This window comes from Nomia melanderi, chromosome 1, assembly GCF_051020985.1.
Source record: "Nomia melanderi isolate GNS246 chromosome 1, iyNomMela1, whole genome shotgun sequence".
NCBI classification, from domain to species: domain Eukaryota; kingdom Metazoa; phylum Arthropoda; class Insecta; order Hymenoptera; family Halictidae; genus Nomia; species Nomia melanderi.
This window is the reverse complement of record NC_134999.1, coordinates 35,610,135-35,636,673: the sequence shown is the minus strand read 5'-3', so window position 1 is coordinate 35,636,673 and position 26,539 is coordinate 35,610,135. Positions and strand designations below refer to the sequence as shown.

The following is a 26,539-nucleotide window of genomic DNA, read 5'->3' as shown; positions in this document are numbered from 1 at the left end:
GTGGAGGCCACGCGAAAATTTCAACCCCTTGCGAAAGGGGCACGAGCCGAACGGAAATATCTCGAATCAGGAAGAGTGGATTTTCGGAAACGTAGAAACACACACGGCGACTAAACGTTTATAGGCACTTAGGGCAAGTTTTCCTCGCGCAACGCTATATGAATAAGTGATAAACCGTCGGTGGTGTGGGGGCGAATAGGGCCGTAGTATAAATTCCAGAAGGTTGTCCTTTCCTGGCGCTCCCAGGGGTGCACCGCACCCTCTAACCGCCGGCATAAGGGTTATATTTGATAGATACGGCCGGGCTAAGTGCTTATCGTATTTCGTTCGGATGCCACCGCGAGAGCTCCGGGCCACGATCTTTGTGAACGCGGCTTAATGGCGACGAGTTTAAAGGTCTACCTTGAAGGATCGGCCGAATTGGAGCCCGGCCAAGAGCAAATTTTCGCTGAGCGGAAATATATTAGCGATGAGTGTTCGGCGGTGTGCTGAATCATGAAATTTTTTGTTAGCTAAAAGGGGGCCGAGGAATATGATGCTTGAAATAATTTATAAAGCGTGCAGGCCCCCGATACACGGACTAGGTGTGTTTGTCGCGACGTGACGCGCGGGGGAATCGCGGTGAATCGCCGCGAGATTTCTGCCGTGAATTTGTCGCGATGATCGATAAGGCAATCAGAGTATTCGACGCGCGGCATTCGGACGGAAGGGGCGGGTTTCGTTCATTTCGCGGGGTTAACGACCCATTAAACACCCTACGGGTGGGCCGACCCTCTCCTCTCGCGATACACGACGTTACCCACTTCATTAATAATCGATCGGCTCTTTGAACCATTACGAGATTCAAGCGGGTGATAATTGATAGGACGCGAACGCTCGAATCCGCGCGTTCGCCGGTGAAAAAATTCGACGTTATTAAATCCGACGGGATCGATCCGTCCCGTCCGAAAGTTCCGATCGAACGTCCCAGCGTTTCTGGATCCCCGGGCGACTTGGCGACTCGCTGGAAAAGGGAAAAACGAGGAATAACGGAAAAAAAATACGATAAAATCGCGAAGCAAAGGGGACACGAGCTAGGCGTGACCAGGTGTTACCCGCAAATCTGTCGAGGATTTCGATTCGAGGTTCGCGGCGAGAGAGCCAAACGCAGAAGAGGCGCCGGTAGAATGGGACGAGCCGCAGACGAAGAGGCCGGGGATAAAGAAACGAGAGTAGGCTTACCCAGGGTGTTCGAGATCGAAGCCGCCTTATAGTATGCCTTTTCGATGGTCGTACGGAGGCCTTAAGGGATAAGGCCTCTCCTCCTCTTCCTTCCCGCCCTCCTCCCGCCCTGCCTCTTCTTTCATTCGCGGCTTCCTACGTTCCGAAAGAAGAGTCCGCGTGTAAAGGGGGTACCCGAGCCACGTTAGTTTCGAGACCTCCTTACGGCCCACCGGAGGCCGCATTAAAATGCCTCGAATTGTTTACTGCTCGCTCCCGCGAGCAGCTCGCTGTAATATCCACTGTAAACTACGCCTGGATAAAACTCACCCCTCGCGGCCCCGCTCTTTTACTTCTTCGTCCTCCTCCTCCTCGTCCTTTTCCTCCGTGTCCCCGTCCTTACTCCACGGCTCGTCTAACTTGGCGACCGGATCGAGCCTTACGCCGTCTGGAATTATTTATAAAATTACCGAGACCCGGAACGCACGAATTCGCGGCGAAACTTTGTCTATAAAGAGAGCGGCGCGCGTTCTTTCTCTCGGATATCTCGTCCACCTCCGGCTCTTCCGCGCCGCGGTCGAAGGCGAGCCTATCGCGCAGGTGGACCGGTCGGATGCGTCGACGACGGCACGTTATTTTGGCAACGGTCCCGAGGAGCAACGAGTTCGCTCCTTCGCTCCGCTATTTTCTTCGTTAATCGAACCGGAAGGACCGCGCTCGGTAATTACGGCGGCGGGTCGTGACCGAGTTCCCGTATAAATGGATCCGCGAAATGGAATCACCGCGGGTGGGGGATAAGTCGCGAGCGACTCGAGTAGTTTATTGGCCGACGTATCGAGAAAATGGCTTTAGAACGAGGAAACGAAACTGTATAATCGCTCCGAGTGTATCGATTCAGCCCGGTCGAACGGCGGGGTTTAGGGGCTGACGCGCGGGATAATTCGCGTGCCCGAGTCTAATCGAAGAAAATTAATTGTTTGCGCTCGAGAGGTGACTCTTAGTCGCCGTTCGCTTTGGTATAGCGCAATTAAAGACTCTCGTATACAGAGCGTACTTTAAACTTCTTTCTGTCGGATGGTTGCGAGTGAAAAAATCGTGCGGGTCGTTAAAGGTATTACCCTATATAATGTCGAGCTTTGTACAACGTAGTTTCTTAGTTTGCATATGTCCCTTTCATCGGTTAGTTCCGAAGAATGTCGTCTGTATCTCATCGGACAACGAGGAGAGAGGACAACGACGGTTCCTGTAATCGGTCCATGGGATGGGAGCAATTCGTTTTCATCAGGCCGCGCGCGCGGCGGGCTGATTTGCGCCGGAAATACCCGGGAAATAACGCGTTACCTTGATTTCTTTGTTCGACCGGTGCGCGCGGTGCACCTTCGGTGCTTCTGTACAGACCTAGATCGATACTTGTTCGTTCCACGCATGTAAACAGCCGGGCACCGCGTTTCGCAACGGGCCGACAGCCGTTTTGTTAGGCTCGTTGCCGGAACTTTTGTCGTAAACTATACGCTTTATGCGCGGATAGAGAGAAAGCGCGGCACACGCATCTGCACGGGACGATTAGGCGGTGCACGACGGGGGGAAAGGGGGGACCGAGCGGAATGGGTAGAGGACAGCCGGAGGAACGGAGGGGATGAAACGGTGAGGACGGAGAGGTACGCGAATCGGGATCAGAGGGAAAAAGAGGGGTGGAAACGAGCGGCGACCGCGAGGAGGAACGGGACGGGACACGCTGGAAAGAGGAAGAGGAACGGAACGGGTACGGAAAGAGGAAACGGAGGGTGTGCCGGGGGGTTGGTTTCAATTAGGAGGCAGTAACTCTCCCAGGGCATTGTTCATTTCACTCTAGATTTGTATTCCCCCGTTTGTTTGTTCCCTTTGCATTTGCGTTAACCTGAGCAAAAGCGAGTCGCCATGCGTGTATACGCAATCAGTCGGAGCGGAAAAGACGAGCCAGGGACCAGAAAGGAACCCGATCATCGTTCCGCTCCGGATCATCGTGATTCCTCCCGCTGAAAAACGCTCCACGCACGCCAAGAACCGTTGTTCTCCGAGTAGTCGCCGAGGGAAATATGTAACGTTTTGTTTTATGTATATTTTTAATGCAATTGATGCGTTACTATAGAGATAAAACAGAGGTACAGGCCGGACGAAACGAAAGAGCAATTTAATTAAGACCCGAACGGCCGGGGATGGTTAACGAAGAGGACATTTTCGAACGATTAGCCTAGATTCGCGACTCTGGCAGTTTATTAATGAGTTCTCCGCGAGGCTCGCCTACCTGACGGTCTTAGTATATGCTCGTTCATCCACAGGGAGGTCGGGCGAAACTAATATAGAGACTTATACGGTATTTTATGCGTTTACAGTAGACGCGTCGGGTCTAAATGTTTCCTCGCGAGGGCTGCGAGACTCGTAACGAAATTCCCCGGCCAACTTTGTTCACCGTGCCGCTCGTCCTCTCTCTCTCTCTCTCTCTTTCTCTCTCCCTCTTCCTCCGGCGTTCAACTCGTAAGAAGTTTCGTTCGCGACCGTATGCCGAAATAAACGGAATTTCGACCGACGATCGTTAGTCCGCGGACCGTATTTCTCGGCGATGGAGTAAGCGCGGACGTCGTGTCGTCGTCGCCAAGATTTATCGAACGTTATAAATGCGCATACCTCGAGGGAGAGGACCGTGGAAAGAGTCGGAAACGGAGCGGCACAGAGAGAGAGAGCGAGAAAGAGAAAGAGAGAGAGAGAGAGTTAGAAAGAGAGGTCGAGGAAAAAGAGAAGCGGAGAACCGGGAATCGAGGCGCGTTAGAAACGAGGAGTATCGATTGCCCGACGCGAAACAGTCGGCCGTGCAATCGGAATTTGTTATGCGAGACGTCAACGTATGCAGTTTGGCTGGCACATCGTGACGTAAATCGATCCAGCCGACATTATCACCGATGACGTGCGCGTTTCTACGTATTTGGAAACGAGGTTGCTCGTTCGACGATCCTAGAGGATAAAAACATTGTCAGGTAACCGATCCTTTCGTTCAACGAGTACCGCGATCCCTCGATCCTCGGCGTGACCTGCCGAATCCCAAGACGAGACACCGTGGAAACGTGCGCGACGATTCCCGCTGAAGGAAAGCGAAAGCATTTCAACGGGAGAAACGATTCTCGCCGCAAGAGCACGCTCAGGGAAACCGAGATCATTCCTTCCGGTGGTCTCCTCTCCCTGGCCAGGACTCATCCCCCGGTGGTTCCTCGTTCTCCCATCGAAACGCGAAGTTATCAAGGCTAATTTTTCGCCTTTGTCGCATCCCTCGGTGGCCACCAGCCGGTTCGTTACTCGTGTTTAGCCGGCACTGTTTTTAATAAGCTAATGGCTCTTACGCGGTACATTATGTCGGCAGCGTCCCTTCTCCACCGCCCCCCCGAACGTGGGCCCCCCGTTCCCCGCGATGCCGCGCGACGCGTTTCTCTCCCTCTTTTTCGTTCCCCCTCTCTTTTTTTTCGTGACTTCGCCCTTTTATTTCCTATTTTTTGTTTCTTTTCGCTGAAACGACAAAAATATCCGGCCTTTCTCTCTTACCCGCCGCTCGCCCGGCCGCTCGGCTACCGTTTGCTTGCCTGCCTGCCTGCCTGCTGCCTGCTTGCTTGCTTGCTCGCGGCATGCTAAACTTTTGTCTGAGCAAAAGGGTGAAAGGAACGTGTGGATGCGCGGGGGATAGTGGGAGGCGAGGGACAAGATGGAAAGGAGCGGAGGGAGAGGGATGAAACTGAGTGCTTTTCCTCGAGCCGAACAAAAATCTTTCACCGTCCCCTGCGCCCCGTTGTGCTCGTTCGAACCGGGATCGGTCGCGGGAAGAAACGATCGCTTAACTCTTCATTCTTCGCATTTTTTATCGAGAGGATATTCACCGGGGTTCCGTGTTCCCGCGTTGAAAAGGGCGGGGCGGATCAAAACCGCTGAATATCTCTTGGTGTAATTAGCCCCAAGAGGGTACGGACCGGCGGCGCCATTCAGCCGCGTTTAAATCGATCATGTTCATTTACGCCCCCGCTGTTCTCGCGAATTTCGGCGGCGCGCCGATTCCGTATCCTCTCCCCGGAAAAAATCGTCGCGTCCTGACGATTCGAACGTACCCTCTCGTCGCGATTAACCCCTTGCCGTTCAATGACGAGTGAGACTCGCGATGAAGATTTCTAGACTAATTTAACAATCGATGTCATTACCCACGGATCAAAGCAAACTATTTTGCTATTATCACTCTATTATCTTCAAATGAAATTTCCACTTGTAGGATGGACAATTTTGTTGTATTTCTCCGAAATTGTCGATAGTAAAATGCTACATGAGCATAGTGCCGGAAGTAAATAGTACGCCAAAGGGTTAAACCTCATTAACGATTAACGCGATCGGTGATAACCCGAGCGATAGGGATCTATTAAGTCGTATCGGTCGAAGGGAATGAAATGTCGAAATTACCTGGGCGTGTGCTCGCGCGCGCGAGAGAAAGGGTATGTATTGGGAGCGACAAATTCGCGATGATATCCGAGGGCCGAGGTGAAAATCAGTGACGCGAAATGGCGAGGAATCATCGCGGGAATTATTCCCATTGAAAATCCTCTTCGCCGTGAAATACAGACCAGCTCGTTTCAAATTACTTGCCCTATTTTCCTTTGTCTTGTCCCCCGCGTTTTGCGGCCGGCCCGGGCCAGCCCGGCAACCCGTTCTGCTCGCGCGGACCGCCATCGCCTCTCCTTCTCTGTCCCTCGTGTTTCCGTGCTGCCTTAATTTAGTAACCGACCGGCTCGTCGAATAAGCCGGCGACTTTCTCGTTCGCGTCACCGAAATTCCCTTGTTTAAAATGAACCGCGACCTTGTCGAGTATCGACGCCGTCGTGAGTTTCTTCGCCGTCGAATCGGGAGAGTCCTGCATTCTCTAACGTCTCGAAACGAAACTCGTCGAACGCGACGCGTTTTTCTCTCGGCGGAACGGGTTGATTACGATTCAGAGTGCGGGTCCGGTGATATTTCACCTCCTTTCGAGGCTTTACGATCGGACGTTTTTAATTTCCCGCGTTCACGCGCGCGCCAGCGCGCACACCTGAAGAGCGAACCGGCCGAATGCAAATTGTGACAGGAAAATTATGCGTCCCCATGAAATTAATGCTTTCCCGAGATCAGCCGACTTAATAGACCGTTGCGCGCTCTCCGTCCTGAATTTATTCACCCTTAGAGCTTAATACCGCTACCAACACGATCGAAGATTAACGCGGGAACAATCGTGTCGCAGATAGAGCGACGAGGATGACGGGACCACTCGCGGCCTATCCGGATCGCCGTCCTCGAGCGTCGTTTCTGATCTGTGTCGCTCTCGTCCTCGTTCTCCCGATCGTAGCTCACACCGGCAAACACGAGCGCTCCGACGACGAAAAGAAGACCGACGATGGACCTTCGAAAAATCTGGGAACACCGAAACTTTCCGCGCATCACGAAACCGATGGATCGATGGTGAGCATAGTACGGTAACTCGATGTTAATATAACACTAGATTTACGGACGTTTATTCTATACTTTATTCTATTGTTCCTAAAGAACTACGTGTTCGTTTATAGAAATCGCGAAAATTGTAGCTTCACAACCGGAGTATTACGACGCGTATTCGCATAATTGCACGAATCAAGATCAACTTAAACTATTACTAAATAATGTTTAAAAAATTCAATATCCGTCGAATTGACGGGTTTCGTAAACCTAGTGTTAATCACAAGATCTTATAAACCTATATACCCTACGAAACTCGTAACTCAACGATCGAACGAGGGACAAATGGAGTAGGATTCTTGAAGGACGACGAGAAGATACATAGCGATCGACGAACAGCTAGGGTATAGTTTCAGTGGTGCAAGACGTTAGCAACGACAAGTTGAACCGACCCCGACAGACGTTTCCTTCTCGGACACGTTTTAATCTCTCAAGCGTTAATTTCTTTTCGCGGGAAACATATTGTTCGTCCCACTTTGTCTCCTGGTACCGCCCCTGCGTCCCCGGCGCCGCCACCTACTCCCTTCTCAGCGATTCGTCCTTACGCCGGATGACAAAATGACAAAGGGGTGGTCGCCCCGGGCCAGCGATATTACCGTTTCCGTTTCGGAACTATGCGAACTGTCTACACCCCTCCGGCCCCGCGTATCACGGCCGAAAACGTCTCGTGATTGATTATGCTCGCTGTACTTTTGGCTCCCGCCACCCCACGCGGAACGCGATTGACGGAGAGGCGACGAAAGGAACCGGGCACCTCTCGGCGAACGATCGAGATGTCGTTAGCGAGTCTCTCGAGGAACCGGGAGGGCTGTCGGAACTTTCAACCGACTGAATGGCAACGCCGAAGTCGCAGCCTTCGAGTGTATCGGGCCACAAAGCGCGGGAGACAGAGGGGTGGAAGAATATTCGCACTTCTGAAATCCAGTTGGAAATCCACGCCGCGAGCGAGAATCGTAATTACGGGGGCTGGAGGGGTTAACTCATAAAATACCGTCGCGGATCGTAACGCTCCGAACGAAACCAATAACAGGTGAACACGTATACCTCGCCGGATGCAAATGAAAGCGTAGGATTTACATAACATTCAACAAGTGATCACAGGGGAATATCAAGTTTCATTCCGGGAGAGGCGATGAACGCGTCGGTGAAGGTGGTGGTGTCGGTGGCGGCGATGGTGGTGGTAGACGCCGGCCCGGGTGCACGAAGCGTCCCCGAAATCTTTGCAGCGTTCCACGGCAAACAATGTCCTCGAAAAAGAGGTACAAAGTAAAGTACATTAAAGCGGGACTTCATTAAGGTCCGTAGAAACAGTCGGAGAAGAATGGCGGGGCGAGGGAGGCGCGCTGGAAAAAGAGCGGCCGCAGACACGACCTTCGCAGGGGTTGGCGAGGAAGACGGCGAGTGTTTATTTAGTTAAATGCCGCGTGTAATTGGGTGTAAGACTTTTCTTCTCTCTTTTTTTCCTTTTCTCTCTTTTCTTTTTTTTTTTTTTTTTGTTCGGCGCCCCGACCACGGCTCGCCTATGACGATGACGACGACGGCGACGACGACGGTGGTCGTTGGTACGCGAAAGGGCCAACTGGAGCTGGTAAGGGCAGCAGCCGGAGCAGCCCTTCCTCGGTCTGGCGTTTCCACGGTCGAGGCTTTCCACCCCTTTTTCCCGCGTGCTGGCAGCCACCTGATGGCTGGCTGGCACAAGGGCCCGCCGGGAATGAGATGCAGATTGCCAGAGGCCACTTCAGCCGCTAGAGGGAGTGAATTTTTAATAACACCGTGCCCGTATCCGCGGCTGCCCCGCGCGTTCTCCGCGCGCAAACCCATTGTCTTGGCCGCGTCGTACGCGCTGGAAAAAGGACGACGATGCGTAACGGACACCGCGCTATTATTATTATACCGGGAGAATTGTCAGCGACAGGACACACCCGCGCGACTACGGGAATCATTGCGCGTACCACAACCCCGCCGAGCTGAACTGAACTGAACTTTGCTCCGTGGTAACGCGATCCGAAGACAACAGGTTGCGACCGGAGTTTCATTCGATCGCTTTGATTCCGCTCCGTTCCTCGGCAGGGAAAGGGCAATCGAGTCCGCGACGACGATGTTCAACCGTTCAAGAGAAACGAGCGGAACAGCGCGGCGCTCAACAGATTCCTGGAAAACGTTCTCGGAGCCCGGAACGATTTCAAGTGGATAGACCACGTTGTACGCGAGGCTAATCGCGCCAACGATTGGCAGAAGTGAGTCCCCCGATCGATTCGCCGCGAGTGTTAGCTCCTCTTCCAGTGTCATGAATAAAAGATCCGAAATTTGGACGGTCGACTTGCCTGTAATTCCGACCGAACAATTTTCAATAAGATCGCCGTCGGAGCTGCCACGCGTCGCAGGATCCTCCGTGCCTGTTAACGTTCGACACGGCGATAAATTAAGGGAGAAGAGGGCGTACGATCAGAGGTTTCCAACGGATGAAGATGATCGTGTTTCGAACAATGCCATGACACTACGAATGAACGGCTATTTCGATACGTCAGAAAATGGGTACAGCATTATCGTCGTTATTATTAATTATTTACTAAATCTAACGTAGATCTTTACAGTGTATCAGGTTCCTCTTTTCAAAGAAAAATGGCTGGATCAACGGACGATCGGATACCGAAGGACTGGACCAAGACAGAGGACATTTGTTCCTTGAGCGATTGGTTGAATTCGAGCAAAGAGCCACAGATCGACGAGGAGAAACGCAGGGATCGATGGATCCGCGAGTACGAGGTCGATCCGAGGAATCGTCGCCACGGTACTGGCTAGCTAATTTAAATATCGCGCCGGGCGAACTGAGAACCCTTGCTCTTTGGTGAAGGTTCAAAGGATAAGCCGAAAGATCAACGGGAGAAGCCGGCGTCGCTGGAGTCTCTCAAAGAGACGGTGTTGCAATTGAAAAAAAGCTTGAGCGAGGCTGACAAGAAGGTCCGCGACACTGCCAAAAATGTCGAGGTCGGGAAACCTGGAGAAGGGCCGGACGAACGGGGGACCCGAGGTGAGAACAAACACGGAACGGGAGAGAACGATGATAGAGGTACCCGCGACTAATTTGCTTTTCGTTCGTAAGAAAACGGCGAGAGCCGGTGATATTAGGTTCTTCAACGTTTTTAGGCGATTCCGAGTGTTCAGGGCCGGCTGGCACCTTTGATTTAAGAAAAGGTGACCGGGCTGCTCCCGGAGATCCCGACGATAAGAATGCCCGGCCGAAAGTGTGGAGAACTAAGAGGACCGAAGTTAATAACGGCGATGGTAACCCGAAACTCTTTCACCGGGCGGGGTTTGGGGCGCCGTACCTTGAGCAGCAGGCCCTGAAAGAGCTCCACGACCGTAAAAGACGCAGTAAAGGGACTCCGTCGAATGAGAAACGTTATTTAAACGAACCTCCGGACAAAAACAACGCCGTGGCTCGCCGGAGAAATTCGATAGAGATCTCGGGCGAAGCTGGCTGCAACGGCAGAAGTGATCCCGATAACGGGGACTCTTCGCCGAACGATTCGCGGGAGCGAAAACTGTCGAACGATCTCGGGGATCGTTCGAGGCACGCTGCGAGCAGCGACCAGAGAGGAGCCGGTGATCGGAAGCCGAGTAAAAATTACGAACCGCCCGATCTGGCTCGACGAGACTCGAACGCGCCGGAGAACCGGTTGAGGAACGACGAAAAGGATGAAGATCTCGAGGGAAATTCTTTGCCAACCTTTGGAACCGCGTCGTCGAATGAATTGCAGCCTGTTTCTGCGAAAACCTCGGCCGGTCCGAGCACAGACGACAAGGAGGAGGTTCTCGGCGCGGCCGGGGCGCAGAAAACGGAAGAGAATCGAGAAAACGCTGGCTCGGCCGAGGGAGAACAGGCGATCAAAGTCTTCGAACCTCAGGGACGTCTGTATGAAAACAACGAACGCACAAAGGGAGCGCGGGGGATCGAGTCGGATGAGAACGAGGATGGAAAATTGTCTCAGAAACCGGCGGCGGAGAAGAAAGGATCGGGAAATATTAATATTCTCCTCGAGTCGGAAAACAAGGATGTGATCCAGTTCAGCGATGCCCGGTGTTCGACGCGGAACGAGCAGCCCTTCGTGTTGAACACTCTCGACGTGAGGAAGAAGCTGGTCATGGAGGACGAAGGGCGGCCCAGGAAAACGGTGTCGACGGTTTACAACGTGAAAGTAGAAGAGTCCGGTGTCGGCACTGGCCCAAAGGCTGACCGAAAACCGAAGACTGTACCCAAGCTTGAGGATAAAGGTGAATTGATCGATGGAGCGAGCATATTTAGTTTGGAGAAGAGCAAACCGGGCGAGAACACGTTGCGAGACACTTTCGCGATCACGAATGAAGCGAAGCGAGGAAAAAATGACGAGGGACAATTAAGCTCGCAGACTGGCGAAGAATTCACGGCGAACGGAGATAAAGGTTCTCGAGTGTTCTACGGCGATTTAGGTGGCAATCGGATGAGTATAAACTCGGAGTCATCGATAGCGAAGGAAAACGCAAAAAGGAAACTGGTGAATGGCGAGGGAAGGACAGAGGAAGAGAGGAGAGGAGAGTTCAAAGAGGATAGCACTGTGTCGTCACAGGCAGTCGCGACTTCGACTGACGCGAGCCAGTCTGCGGTGAGCAGCGACCTCAAACCATACGAGGGAAGTAAAAAGAAAGACTATCATGAAATAGTGATAGTTCCCGACGGCACGGTCGATGGGAAATTGAATGATGCATACGGTCAGAGGAGGATACTGCAGTACATGGAGTATTCGAATGACGACGTTGAGAATACAGAATTGAATTACAGCGACAAAGAAGAGGAGGACAGGCAGCAGCAGGCTGGAGAGGCTGGTGAGTTTGACGGCGACGTTAACGATACCGGGGTTGGCTAATAAATTTTCTCTACGGAGAATACAATTTCTCTCGTTCGACGTTTTAACAGAGAGCGGCGGGCCCTCGCAAAGGAAACAAAGGTCCGCGTCGAACGATAAAGGGAAGGCGACGGTCAACGTGATGATACAGGAGAAGCTGAATCAGAAGAAGAAGAAGACGAAAAGAGAGAGCGTGAGAAAGAGACGCGATCCGATTAAGTTCATCGCGTACTACGATTACGATGACGATGTCGAGCAACAAGTTCGCGACACCAGTGGCGAACAGGAACGGGTTAAAACAAATTCCGAGCAGAGCGCGATCGAATCCAACGTGGGGCTCGGTAATCACGCGTGCACTTCCCGATCGTCGAAAATTCAGAACCGTGACTAAGGTCTCGCGAAGTCGGATCTCGAGAACGTTCTCGTTGTCGATCGCTCGCTTGGTTCGCGTCCAGCGTCTTTTAACCCTTGGACAGAAGGTTTCATCGTGGATCGCGTTCAGCTTCCGATTGAAAATATTTCGACGAAAATCGACGATGTCTCGATTAAATGCGCGCAACGCTTTCGAAACGTCCGGTTTCCAAGGGTTAATCCGACCTGGACGCATCGAACGGAGGAAAATGTTCACGATCACTTGTGAAACGCGATAGAAGCCGATGCGCCGCCTGTCAAGGACGATCGACAAGAGAAAGAGATGCAGAAGCAAAGGGAACGGAAGGAGAAACTAAAGCACAAAGATCCGGTGGAGTATTACTTGCCCGACGTGGACGACGAATCGCAAAACATCACAGCCACAACCGTGAACCCGAAACTGTCGGATTCAGCGTTTAATTTCGAGTCGCCGGATACGAACGGACCATCGAGCGACCGGCAACCGGACAGATTAGATCAAGGTGAAGACAACGTGAAGAGGTCAGCGGTAAACTCTCGATCTTATAGAATCTAAGGAGCGACTCATCGAGATGTATCCTCAGGTTAAATCAGCGGCACGATGGCAAGGAAACGAAGACCTCGGACGACGCTAAGGTTCAAACTATCGTAGATCCAATGAAATATGTCGTAACCGTGGATGAAACAGTGGTTCCCGGATCGATCGACGATATTTTCAACGACTTTCAATTTATAGACCAGAAGTACACTCCTCCCAGCCGATACCAGATTATACTAGAAGTAACAAAAGCACTTTATCATCGTTTTCACTCCGCAGAAACGACAGAGTGGCCAACGACGTAAAGCCGTTGTACGAAGAATTGAAGACGGTGTACGATTGGAGCGACGATCAAGTGAAAATCAAGCCTAGAATTAAAGGAGATCAGAGGCTGCACTGCGAACCAAACGACAAAGTTCATCCCGCGATAAATGTGATCGTGGAATCGCCCACGGATCAAACGGAGGATACGAAGCTTCACGATCGAGATAGAATTTCAGGTAAGCGCTGAAAGTCTTCTCGAACCGTCACGAATGCGCATGTCGTTGCAATTCAGATTCCAGCCCGAACTTGCTGCCTCTTTTGCTCGTTCACGATGGATCAGGCAGCGCGGGAACCGCGGGGAAGTCGTACCTTGTCGAATCATCGGAGCAGCTGGGAAATCCGGCCGCGAGCAACGTTTCCCGGAGTAATTATTTCGCCCTTAAAAGCACGGACGATATGTTTAAAGGGGGTCCGGAGCAAGCAAACAGTACGGAGGAAAAGTTACGAGGACCGAGAGGCGGTATCGGGGCCGGCGGCGGCGGCGTCGGCGGCGGCGAATCGCGTGTACAGAAGGTGAAAAAGGAAACCTAAGCGTTCCCGATAAATTATTACCTCGACTTACTTTCCTTTCGCTCTATAAACCTTGAATCGCAGGTGAACGGAGGCAGAAACGACGCGTTCACGGAGAGAGACGCCGCGGGCCGGTCATTAACAGGCCGGGGGCAATATATTGACACAGATTCGCGTTCTCCTTACGAAAATCGTAAATATCTGGTGCCACCGGCAGCCCGGTCGCCCCGGGAACACGTCCAAAATCTAGATCGAGAGAAACAGACGATAATTAGCTCGAGGGATCTACACGAGTCCTTCGTGGAGCCCTCGGGATGGATCGATGATCTCGACGAGGACGCCCTGGTGCGACTCAGCAGGGGATTGAAGACCGTCGAACGCTTCGATTCGAATTCTAATCTGTCGAGGAACGGGGATCGAAACGGCGGATCGTTGAACACGGCGGTTGGAGTGGGTCCAATGGACGCGTCGTCCGCCGAAATCGTTCGAACTGCAGGCGGCTCATTAAAGGCTACCCTAAAACCCGAAACTTCGGAGCTCGGTTTTATCGTGAATCCAGCCTCGGACCTTCGCGGCTCACGGGAAGAGGACAATGCTAGAGTCAGACGAGAAGCGACGTCTCGTTACGAAACATTTTACGACGACGCGAACGAGCATCTGCGTAATTCCGAGAGCATGGACTACAACCGGTATCCAGAGGGCAGAGTCAAGATGGACAATCGTATACAGCTTTCAAGCTCGCGCGGGCACGCCGACAGTCCCGATGGAATCTCGAGTTCGAACACCGACGTTGCTTACGACTATTCGGAAAACCTACCGGATTACGATTACTACGCGAAGGTGGTCAGAAGCGCTAAGCCGAAGAAACGGGAGAAACATAAGAAGAAGAAGAAGAGGAAGAAGAAGAAGAAACACAAGAAAAGGAAGAAGAGCAAGTCGAAGTATTCAGGGGGCAGCAGGAAACGCAGACATCGCAAGAAGCAGTCGAATGAATCGAAAACGAAGGATCACGATAGGAAGAAACAGAAGAAACGAGTGTCCAAGACCGTGAATCATCGCGCCAATGTTAAGAAGAGTGGAACCGATCAGAGCGCAGAGAAAGTTCATGGCCATAATCATCGGCAACCTTTGAACGAGAGAAAGAGGCATCGCAAAGAAATGGCTGGCCGCGATGTGAGTGATAGGCTGAGAATAGTTCGGCTCGACCAGAATAGTAGGCGGTGTGTAATTTAATTTAAGAGAAGGATCGCGGTAATCTTTTAGAACGCGGACGGTCCGCAGAGAAAGATGGCCTCGCTGCTTTTGGCGGCCGATAACGTGGGAGACGAGTCACAAATGGACTCTGCTCTTCACGGAGAACTGCCGGGGAAGATCGTGGAACAAATATTCAGTCAGGTACTTCAGTAATATTCTTTTCCGTATCGCACATAGTAAACGTTCATGTGAACCTGTTCAGGTGCAAAAGAACGAAGACCTGAAGGTGTCGCTGGGCCCTGGGCTTCACCGAAATTACAAAACCGACGACGCTGTCGCGAAGAACAAGAGATACAGACAGGCCCTCGATGAAAACGAAGTGAGTCGAATATTTCAATTATTCTTTCTACGGGGAACAGAAATGAAATATTAGAACTCGCCAGACGAAGCACACGAAAGAGCTGATGGACAAAGTTATGCTGCTACTGAATCGTCTGGTGTTCGACGAAGTCGAGAGGAAGACTTGCATGTCTCTGCCACCGGATTTGGTTCAGTTTCTGGATTGGATGTTGGAAGTCAATCCAGGGGAAACTCCACAAGAACAGGTATCCATGATTATTAATAATTCTATCGAATTAAATCTTATGATCGAAAATCCCCACGGTCACGACACAGTTGCAATTATTTCTTCTCAGTATCCTCCGTGAAACATTCATTTCATTTCAGTTACCATCGCTGCCACTGATTCACTCGGTGGAATCCGTCGAACACTTTCCACGGGAAAAGTTCCTCTTCCAGGCTAACCGAGGCGAACGAGAGGAGGACAGCGACGTCGTCGAGATGCATAAGAAGCTTCGATTAATAGAAAGCCTGATAAAAGAGTACAAAGCGCTGTCGGAAGCGGAGAAGTCGAAGGTTCAATCAGTCCACGATTACTTGGCAAGTTTCGAGCACCGTTTAGTCCCCCGAAAAACGTGTCTCTACGATTTCCGGTTGCCTTCTGCTAGGGGAAACAACTGGACGCGATGCTGGAGTACGCCGAGGCGAAGCAAGAAACAGAAACGGAAGGGAAGTCGTCGTCGTTCCCGGGCCGAGCATCCAGAAGGAACGCCGGGAGAATTGTTCGGTATCAAACGGGAACGAGGAACGCGACGATCGGCGACGGTTTCACGGGGCCGGCGCGATTTTCTTCGGCGGTGAGCGTCACGGACACGCTGAAAGTCGGCGACAAGAACTTCTTCGTGAACGGGAATGACTTTCGCGACGGTACGTCGCTTCTGCCGGAGTAACGTAATTTGGCACGTGTTCTCGTCCGCGTGACAAAGGGCTCCCGTCTGCATTTCAGGGCGCAGGGTTGCCAGAAGCGTGGACAAACGTCCAAAGCGGCGTAAAAAGCACCGCGCAAAAGGAAGACGTGAAAGGAACCACGGGAAGCGTCACAAAGGTGCAAGTACTATTGATCAGACGCGACACGAGGACGCTGTCCACAAAGCTGCTGCCTCGCGACAGAAGCGTCACTACTTGGACAGAGATTTTTGGGCCTCGTTTCACTCGGGATACGAGGCGCCGCTGATCTATAACTCTATGGACATGATTAACGCGGAGCCGAGCAACGGCGAGCTTGAAAGGATCCCGAGTTCCGGGGATGAAGATAGGAAAGAGTACGTGTGACAAATGCATGTGTTCGGCTATTTGCATTCATTTCGTTGCATCTGTGTTTATGGAACTAGGTATACGGAAGACGTACTCGTCAAAGAATTAAAGGAAATTGGAGATCACTCGAGATCGGAGACCAGTGATTCGATAAGCGAGAAGGAACCTGCAACGATGAAGTGTACAACGGGGCAAGGTAAACTCGAGGTACTTGAGATTAGAAAAGAATATAATTCAAATAGAAACGGTAAGTTATGATCAGACGCGACAACTGACTGCTGTTCAGTTGAGAAAAAAGCTTCGAACGGAACAATTCAGTTATTATCGTAGTAACTCGTAGCTTCTGCTGTTTTGGACTCGTGGAATATTATAATTTACAGGTCTAACGGTAACGGAAGAGGAGCCGATAACCGGGAAAAATCAAGTGGAAGATGAGATACTGTTACTGAACAAACGACAGTCGTGGAAGAAGGTGAACGAGGAACAACTGGAGGAAGTGGCTTTCGGCGAGGACATGAGGAAAGGGTTGAAGGAGAAGGAGCTGTTCGAGAGGCTGACCGAGATCGACAAGGAGAGGAGCGCGTCGGAGTCGAGCGCGAGGAATAACGGGAAGGACAATGGTTTTTCGATCAGTTCGAGCGCGGCCGAGGCCAATGATTTACGGGGGAAGCACGCGAGGGATTACAGTCTCAAAGATACTTATTCATCGGATGAGGACAAACTCGGAAATCTCGAAGAGAAGATAAACGTTTATTCGGATAACGACCGCGACGCACGGAGGAAACAAGAAACGGGAGGCGAAAGGTGAAGAAAGTTACGAGGAGAGGCGACCGAGCCGACAAGTTCACCGGCAGCCAACCAGACCGCGATAAATTACAAGCTCAACTGAAATGTTAAAGAGACAGCGGAGTGAAAAGACTCGATTAAGAACCCGCGGAGCTAAACGAGGCTCGACGATTAAGTGGACGGTTGAAAAACAGGTCCCGGACAATGTCGAATCAAGTTCCTGGAAGCGCTCGATGAGTTTCATCGGCAAGTTCCGCGGGGAACCCGGGAAATGGCGCGCGGAGTCTCAAAGAATGCCGAACATCCATCCTCCCAAGTTTCGGACCTAACTTCGGGGAAACTACAAGCGGAAGCGTAACACCGGATCGTTTTAACCGGCGCCTCTTTACCATGCAACGAAGCCGACGATGCCTCCGCGAGCAACGCGGACACCGCCGACAATCAATTCTATAGCTGTACGAAAGGAAATTTATAATAAAATTTTATTCCCGAACGAGCACTTTCGGATCCATTCGCTGCGCCGCGTCGGTACTCGAATTTTCATTTTCCCCGTGAATCTCTCCTTTCCTCCGGCGAATACATACATCTAACGCGAATAAAGTATCGACTCGAGTCGAACACGCGGAGTATTTACAGGCGGAGTAATTGTATTTGCGATAGAATTGGCGCGACGCCGCGTAATATCGTGGTAAACCCAGCGGGTCCGCGCCGTTGCTTGACAGCGGCCGTCTAAATAATTTCATCAGATACATCGATCGGCGACGAGCTTTATCGTAATTGACACGTTCGGTCTATCTGGCCGACAGCCGGCCCAGCGAAACCTCGTAAATCGTCCTGTCGTTGCGATCAACTGGACGGCCTCTCGCGTGTTTGCACGCACGTACAACGGCCCCGCTAATCTACGTACGAAAACCGGCCGAAGCCCTCGATTAGCGGTGGCTAATTGCTCTTCAAGAACGACGCGGCGCCGTCGAAACGGCACCGACCCGGCACGACGGATTAAAAATCGCGGAATTTGTTGCTCGAGCCGGTTCAAGTATCCGCCGTTTACATTGAAAAGTCAAACATCCGGCGAGGCGTGTCGGAACGCCGCGGAAGCGGTGTACCTCGCTTCCCCCGGCGCGTTGTAACGTATTTAAACAAGGTGTAATTGCGGTAACGATGTTGGCTCGTGGTTTCGTAGCGCGGCCGCGGCGAATAAAAATTCTATCGAACGATCGGCCGGCCCGTACCGCCAGCTCATTGAACATTAACGCCGCGGCGAGGGTTCGCCTCACCTTGCCCGGAATACATTTATACAGTAAATTATCGGTCCCCGGCGAGACAGACCGACAATTTTCTCCCCTCTACGAATTCCGCCTCGCTATATAAGAGGCCGGAGTCATAGGAAAACGGCGCATAACACAAATCGCGAGCCACCGGGTGCAGGTGTTCCTAAATAGGTGATGTTTCGGTGTCCTCGTCGGAAATTAGAGCACGACGCGTGGTCTCTAATAAAGGATGAATATCTGATCGCGCGGCAGACGCACGCGCAGGGACGACGGAGAAGTGTAAAATGAGAAGGCGGTTGCTGCGCGAGGAAAAGGAAATTTTTGAAAAAGCTCTCCCGGTTACGGCGCCCGTAAACTTTGCAACTTTATTGCTCCCTGCGATGGGTGCACGTATACGGCGTTACCATCGAACTCATTTCTCGAGGAAGCGGAAAGGATTAGCGCGGACGTAAGATATTCGCGGCCGCAGTGCATCAAGAGTATCTGCAATCGCAACGAAAGAGACGCTTCATCCGAGAGAGGGCCGCGTCTCCGCGGAACTCGCTCGACTGTCTGGGCGATATCGCAATCGCGAGATTGGGCGCAACAGCGACGGCGAAACTGATTAAATCTCGCCACGGAGAAAGAGTATCTCATCGCGATGGCGCTCCTCCGCTCTCGCCCCTCCGCGAGCGTCTCCGAAAAAACCAACGGGTAGGAACAACGAAAAAAATATGCACTCCCAGCTCGGCCTCCCTCCTCGGCGGCGCGGTGGGCACGAAATATCTCGAAAAGTTTCCTCGTAAAGTAAGTCCACGCGGCGGAATTCCCCCGGGCCAATTAAAGTCCCGAAATCGGACTAAGCGCTCGCTTATGCAGGCGAGGGCAAGACGGAATACGGAAAAGGGACGCGGATCTAACAACCGCGTCGGCCTCGGCGAACGTTATTACTTATTCGACTCGAGGATTTTAAGGGTGGCCGAGGCGCGGATTTATTTAGATATTCCGCCGGCGAGCATCTGCTCGAGGTTCGACTGGCTCCCGCCCGGCCCGGCCGTTTCGCCTAGCTGTCTGTCGCTCTCCGCTCGCATTAATATACGGAGGACGAGAGGAAGAGGGAAAGTGTGGCGTGTCTGCAACCGTCCGTAAACCCCTGCCCCGCTATTTTTACATAACATTAAGTTCCTTGTAACGGAGCCGCTCCGTTCTGCTCCGCTCCACTCTGCTCCGCTCGGCTCCTTCCCCGACCGACACGGTGCTCGGTGGTTGGGTCACTAATGGGGGTTAAAACGCGGAAGCGGTGTCGCGACACCAGACGCGCGTACACGGGAGGAATTTCCACCGATCGACTTTTCACCCTTTGCAGTCGTCGCTCGTCAACGAAACGCCTCGAACGCCTCTCGACGGTCTCGCGATCCGCGCGAGGTTCTCGCGTACTCTCCATTCCGCGGGAGAAGAGTCTTGAAAGAAATGCGGCTGTAATTCATCGGTTTTCATCTGTTCTCGTATTAGTTTCAACACTGATGTAGAGATTTCAAACGATCGGGAGATTTAACGTTGTATGTATTCTTTATCAATGAAACTCGAACATGATTTTACTCGCGACTCGACTCTGTGATGTCTTTCTGCTGTCAGTTCCGCGTTTTCATTTCGCGATATTCCGCTTCTGTCTTTTCGATGTCCTGCGTCTCCACAGCTCGTCGCTCCGCAGTGTCGATCGACTATCGGGTTAAGTCGGGTTAGGTCGAGACAGTTACACGTAATTAATGAGAAGCAAAAAAAGAAACGTACACCGAGACACTCGGAGAGCGAGAGGCTCCTCTCCTGTGCAACGGACAACGCGTTCGATTTTCAATCGCGGGGAAACTCGCGGGGCGAGTGATCTATCGGCGCGCGACCGGTCTATTGATTTCCCGGAAGCCTGGCATCGGCGTTGAGACGCGCGGCGAGCCACTCGACGCGCGGCTCACATGGCATTTTTAATAACGCGTACCGGCGTGAACGCATTAATATCGAATTCGCCAGCTTTTCAAGGCGCGCCGATGCGATCCGCGCGCGCGGACGTGGAAACGGGAGAACGGAGACGAACAATCCGGTACAATGGACGGGGTACTCGATTATTGGGGGACAGATTCGTCGTACCCGTGATACGATAAGTACACATTGTTCGACACATTGTTAGTCGCTGTCGTTAGCCGCGCGTTGGCCACGTTTTTCAACGGTGATACCCGTCGACGACCTCAATTTACCGGCGCGGCCATCGATCGAGCCCGACCGAGTCGAACGCGAATCCGTACCTCTTAATTGGAGAATGAATTCGACCGCGGCGCGGAATTATTCACGACAGCACGGCTCACCGACGGTGGGTGCTAGTTTCGATACCGTTTATGTTAGCCGTAACCGATACGGGATCGAAACTAAGTGAGTCTTCCGGTCGTGCTATTTAAGGAAACAGCGCCGCCGTTTAATGCCGCTAACTCGACTTTACACCCGAATCGATTATCGAAGAGATGTTCGCGTATGTATTCGAAGGCGAGAGACATACACTGTTCGGTTATAGATTATTAATAAATCATTGTTGCTGATAATAAACCTCGCGCGCATTCTGCTTCTCGTTCAAAGCGATCGAAACCGTTGTAGATATATTAACCTTTTGCGGACAAAGGTTCATGGAAATATACGAAATCCTCAGCAAATGAAGCTAAATCATATATGAATTGCTTAAACAATAGAAAAAACCGGTACTACGCGTCTATCCCTTGCTCTTTGAATTAAATTATTTGTCTGCGACTTAGTTTTCCGAATACAAAAACTTCATCTCGCCAAAATGTGGAGAGTCGTTCATAAAACGACGTATTTCTAAACGAAAGATGTATTTTCCGCGTTCGATGCGTGAATAGCTATTGCGACGGACGCTTGGTTCATTGGATCAAATACTCTTTTACCTGGGGCAATACAAGGTGAATAACATTCGGCCGATAGGATCGATTAAAAAGTAAACTTCACTCGGTTTCCACCGGCGGGAAATAGTTGCAACACGTTCCGCAACAAAGAGGTGGTTGCCGTGTCCATTGCTCCGGCAGAAGAAAGTTCGAAGAACGAGAAGCGAATACAAAGAGGAGAAAAAAAGAAAGCGACGAACGAAGGGAGAGGAAAAGGTACCGAGTAAAAATCCCGGCGGAAAGGGAAAAGTGGGTGGTGGTCGGCCGCTGGGACAGGGTCTGGCACGCACCCCCGTATGACAGATGGTATTTTCGCGTATCATGATCGCGGCTAGGATAGTTTCCTATATCGTGGAATATACAGCCCCGGCCTGGCATCGTCGACATGTCGATAGCAGGCCTCGCCGTGCGATACATCCACCGATATCCCCGTACCATGGGTATCCGCGGACCATCCCCTTCGTTCGACCGCTAAATGGCCAACCGGAGCCACCCCCATGGTGCTCAATTATTGATACTTACCCCTCGTGCCGCCTAGCGTTTCCCCGGCTGCATGTTCCCGATGCGTTGTGTCCTTCGATCCTGTCTACGAGGATGCATCTATCCACCATCGAGGACCAAGTGAGCTTGTAAACGACAATTTTCCTGAAATGACGCATGCTCTGGTCAGTATTTGATCGTTTCGCGTTCTGTTGTCTCGCTTTACCGCGACAGTTTTACGCTCTGCTCAATTTCTAGCTGTGGTTCGATTAAAGTTAAACTCTTTCAAGGTAGTGACATATGCGTTCATATTTCATTTTCATTCGATAAGAGAGTTGAACGATGTTCGACAGATTTCAATTAATTGATAGAGGAATTGACGAAAGAGATAAAATAATCGAAAAGCCAAAGATTGTAATTTACGGAAGTAGAAAAATTCTTTAGCATCTTTGAAAAACGCGAGGAAGGCTAACGCTCACAATCCCATGGAAGACGAAGTTCGCAAAGTATCGCGAGTTTGGTAGTTTCGAAATGGAAGAGGGTAATAGCTGAGAACCGCTGCCGGTCGCAATGGCCTCGATTAACCGTTTGACCGGCTAGAGCGACTGGTCAACGTTTTCCAGGCGTCCCAGGCTCGCCCTATTAGATCTACAGGAAGCCCGGTACAGATATCCGGAGGCTGACGTACCGTTTCAATGTTTCTTTGCATCGAATTCTGGCCGGGGCCGAACTGTTCCAAGGACAAAGATGAAAAAACGAAAAAACAAAATAAAAGATAGGGGAACGAAGAGCGAGAGAAACGAAAGTGCTACGGCCTCCGCCGCACCCCCGGCTGATTAAAAGTTTTCCGCTCGATACCGTAGTCGTTCCTTCCGCGGTGAATCCGGTTCGATCGTTCGCCGGTGGATTAATCGCGGCCGTCTTCGAGCGTACGAAACCAAAAACCGATATCAGCTTCGGTGGCGGACGCGAACGGTCGGAAAGAACGCGGAAAGAAAAAGGGATGGGGAAGACAGGAAAGGAAGGGAAGGGACGGACGGTGAAAATGAAAACGAATTTCCCCCGGTGCGGCGCGGTGCGGCGCGGCGCGGCGCGGAAAATATGATCTGCCCCCGCGGTCTTCCCGTGAACTTTAAGACATTCGTCTATTCGAGGCTCGTTCGTCAAGCGAGCCGAAGAAAACGAAAAGAAAGGGAAAGAAAAGAAAGCAGCCTCCATAAAGCGATCGGTGAGACCCTCGCCCCACCCGCCCATAGACGCGAGGAGCTGCGTCTCGCCTCTAAGTGTATTAGACTCGCGTTTCGGGTCGTGGAAGAAGCTGCGGGGGTGGGTGCGAGAGCCGGAGGACGGTTTCGAAGGGTGCGAGAGGGTGGTCCGAGGCCTGTACCCCGCTAATGGCACCCTCGGGGTATTCCCGGAGAACCCTCTCGTATTTATTATTTAGCGTGGATACCGGTGGAACCGAGAAAGCGAGATATACAGAGAACGAGAGGGGGAGAGTGATCGAGAACAGGCGAAAGAGAGCGCGCCGGTCGGCGCGAAGGCGTCGGAACGAGAAAGAGGACGCGCGAGATGGGGTCAGCTTTCTGGCAGGCCACGAGGATTTATCCGCAAACATCACACGTTGGTCCTAGACTTCCGTCGAGCACGATTTCGGGAATGGAAACCGCAGGAAATTAACGGTGACACGTGGCTGGGTATGGACACGTGTTTAGCCGCCCGCTAACGATGAAAAATGAGCCATCGAGTCGCGTTTAGAATTGATCGACGCGGCACACCGTGGGACTAACACGAACGAGATCTTTCGCGCGTGGAATTCCATGGTTTCCTCGAAGAAACGGTGTTCCATCGTTTCCCGGGGAACTCCGCCTCGCGATCGGATAATTGTACTTTAGAATCGTCGGTGTTGCTCGTCGTTAAAAATGCGTTACACGGCGAATGGAAATCGGGATGAAAAACCGGTCGAAGATTCGCCGGGGACGCTATCAATCGGAGGATCGATTCGCAGATTACGCGGCGGCAAAACAACCGGGAAAACATCGAGACGGGACAAAAACGGATCGGATCGCGGAGGCGACGAGCGGCCGCGCGTTTTCGGGGGATCGCAGGGGGGACACGGCGAGGGGAATCAGGAAAATCGGAAACAATTGTCGCTCGTGTAGGCACGAAGAGAGAGGCTTGTGCGCGCGCAATTTGCGCGTCAGGAAAATGCATGCTTCGATGGCAGCAGCTGCGGGACGTTATTGATACTACATTTCTCCCGATTTGACGAATTGCCGCGTTCGACTAATGGTCCGAATACGAAGGCCCGGCCCAGGCTAGGCCAGGCTCCTGACTCGCGGCTTCCTAGCCGAACTGTTGACCCCTCGTAAAACTATAACCCGCTCATAATTCTCCGGCATTTCGGTCTGGAGGAACCGGAGGAAAAAAAGAAGGAACGAGAACGTTGCCGAATCAATGGCGAGGCTGGTGCCGTTACTTTCTGCTTCGATTCCCCTTCGAAAATCGATGCTACATTTTTCCGTTCCCCGGGCGGACCTTGCGATAATAATAATACGGTAATAATTCATCTTTAGTGCGCGCACAATTACGAAAGTTATCAGGGAAACGATAAACCACCTACTTGCGAACTGTCCAGTGGATTTAAGGATATTAATTTGAAACCTGTCTTTATTGTATCGGTGGAACGTAGCTCACCAGGATCAATTTCGGTCGGTGCTACTTCGTGGACGGGCACACGTCGAAATTGAGCACTACCATCGTCAGAGGCGCGATCGCGAATGTAGAATCAACGTCACAGAAATACCGGGGTGTAAGTTAGGAAAAATAGGTCGATTAAGATTGTAGGTCTCCATCAAACTGTCTCTTAAAATATTCCGCGGCCGATCGAAACACAATCTTCGAAATGGAGGTGAGAGCACCGGACGGAACACACGTGTGCGCGTATCTATGTATCTTGTTCGAAAGAGAAAAGGGGACTGAGGTATGCTCAGCGTTAGCCAGCAATATCGTCGAACGTAACGAGAGGGCAAAAAACGTCAACAAAGACGTACGCCGGACGAGTGTACTCTAAGAATATATACAGCCTGGTCGACCTGGCCAGCTCGTCGAGGATCATCCTTAAAGAAAAAAAGGTAAACCGTTTACAAGATCGACGTCTTGAACGTTCGTTAAAATGCGACGAGGACGTATTAAATGTGAAACGTTAAAAATTGAAATATAGAAAATTTATACGGATCTGGAATCCACCGAATCGCTTGGGTAGCTAGAAATTATATTATGTACATAAATTAAAGACTTATGTTTATTAATCGATACCAAATGGATGTTTAAATTTGGAAGAAAAGACTGGAATGTTAAAGTGTGTTACGTATATTCTACGAGGAAGAAAATATTCAGTCAAATGTTAGTATACTCGGCGCGCTATTGTAACGCCATCTAGACGCTACACGGTGAACCAAGGTTCGCGTTTAAATTACCTGCAGTGAATCATTGATCGCTTTACCATTCACTTTTTTACAATATTTAGTGGAATTTTTAATTTATCTTTACTTATTAGTGTCCGTTTATCGTAAAAGTGTCACTAATGTCAGATTCATGTAAAAATATAGCGGACTCCGTGACATTTTGTTCGATTTGAATAACATTGCGACATATTATCAAGTAAAATATGGCATCCGTTTTACAGAATGAATTATTAACCATTTATTTCTGTCGAGAACAGAACGCCAAGAGTGAATGAAAATCATAGCTCGGACTATGCGACTTTTTTTAAAATATAATTACGACTCTGTCGCAATTAAGGCACTCGTATTTCTTATTTTCCCCCGAATTGATTCAGAAAAATGGCCCTCGAAGCCGTCGAGAAATGAAACTACATTATGCACAGGGAACCGTTTTGCTTGCAGCATTCTCGGAATGATAATGGCATCGTTTGAAGTGTTCGCGTAATTAATGAAGCTAAAAACTTTTGACCGTTAATTACGCTGTCCATTGTACTCGAAGAGTTCTTTCTTTCTACGGAGCACCGTAAGAATGCGAATAAAGAATACGGACCATATTGCAATCAAAGAATATCTCACGGAATAAATTATATACGCGGAACTTTTGTTCTCGATGTCTAGTAATTGCGCGCTCGCACAAAATTTATTTTATAATTCCTTTAACATACCACGTTTAACGCAACGTTTATAAATCCCTGCGGTTTACTTATTGCCTAATCACCAATTTAATGCTGAACGAAATCTTTTATTCTCAATTAAAAACAGTTCTATAATAACCAAAGCTTCTAAATAACCGTGAGAATATCGATTTTACGGATTAGTACCATCTGTAACATCCATTGTCCGCACGATGATTCAGAAAAATCCATTCAAAGATTGTTTGGACAGAGAAGTTTCCAGAACTACGCGATTCCAGGTCACTTCTCTGAATGGCACCTTTTATACACCGTTGTGATTACTGACCATCCCCTTGTTGTATGTATAGCATTCGTCATGTTTCGCTGCATTAATAAACATTCTGGAACAAACCCGAGACTCTTTTAATTATCCATTCAAGGGCCATCCCCAATGTTTGTCCTTAGGTGAGCCACTCCATCCTTTTTCGGTGGCCCTCGAAGGACCGCCCCTTGGCTTTCCCGTTAGTCATCGAACAACTGACTAGCCCAAGGTTTCCTTGCTGCCCGTTGAAGGACTACTCCGAGACCCTTGCGAAAAGGACGGTAGAATTTGACCAAGAGAGGTGAGGGATGGTCAAGGATGATTTAGGACGTCCCAGGGAGACCCTGGAAATCTTTGGGGACGCGGGGCCCTCCCGTGGGATCGGCGGTTCGAAAAATTTGTTCACTTTCGGATTTGC

At 50.9% G+C, this 26,539-nt stretch overlaps 2 protein-coding genes and 1 long non-coding RNA gene across 3 annotated transcripts; 2 read left to right on the top strand and 1 right to left on the bottom strand.

Annotated features, from left to right (window-relative positions):
* Nucleotides 1-1,529: 1,529 nt before the first annotated feature.
* On the bottom strand, nucleotides 1,530-24,642 carry LOC143174566 (uncharacterized). The gene is made up of 3 exons (XR_012998717.1): nucleotides 24,377-24,642; nucleotides 21,722-21,844; nucleotides 1,530-1,648 (listed from the first exon to the last, which is right to left on the bottom strand). It is a non-coding gene; the product is annotated as an uncharacterized LOC143174566 (long non-coding RNA).
* On the top strand, nucleotides 12,307-15,522 carry LOC116426880 (uncharacterized; the record flags this gene model as incomplete). Its single annotated transcript, XM_076373011.1, has 8 exons — nucleotides 12,307-12,524; nucleotides 12,587-12,745; nucleotides 12,820-13,040; nucleotides 13,592-14,547; nucleotides 14,638-14,769; nucleotides 14,831-14,947; nucleotides 15,012-15,241; nucleotides 15,276-15,522. Coding segments are annotated over exons 1-8 (2,280 nt in total), but the record flags the coding sequence as incomplete, so codon positions are not given.
* On the top strand, nucleotides 15,588-17,380 carry LOC143174592 (uncharacterized). The gene is made up of 4 exons (XM_076368263.1): nucleotides 15,588-15,834; nucleotides 15,914-16,229; nucleotides 16,299-16,468; nucleotides 16,602-17,380. The coding sequence occupies exons 1-4, from the start codon at nucleotides 15,594-15,596 to the stop codon at nucleotides 17,027-17,029; spliced, it is 1,155 nt and encodes a 384-aa protein (XP_076224378.1). The 5' UTR covers nucleotides 15,588-15,593; the 3' UTR covers nucleotides 17,030-17,380.
* Nucleotides 24,643-26,539: the final 1,897 nt, after the last annotated feature.

Bases quoted from the DNA above. Each gene is read 5' to 3' on its own strand.
- LOC143174592 (XM_076368263.1), top strand. From the start codon at position 15,594: ATGCTGGAGTACGCCGAGGCGAAGCAAGAAACAGAAACGGAAGGGAAG. The intron at 15,835-15,913 runs GTACGTCGCTTC...TCTGCATTTCAG, and splicing joins CGGGAATGACTTTCGCGACG to GGCGCAGGGTTGCCAGAAGC. The intron at 16,469-16,601 runs GTAAGTTATGAT...TATAATTTACAG, and splicing joins ATATAATTCAAATAGAAACG to GTCTAACGGTAACGGAAGAG.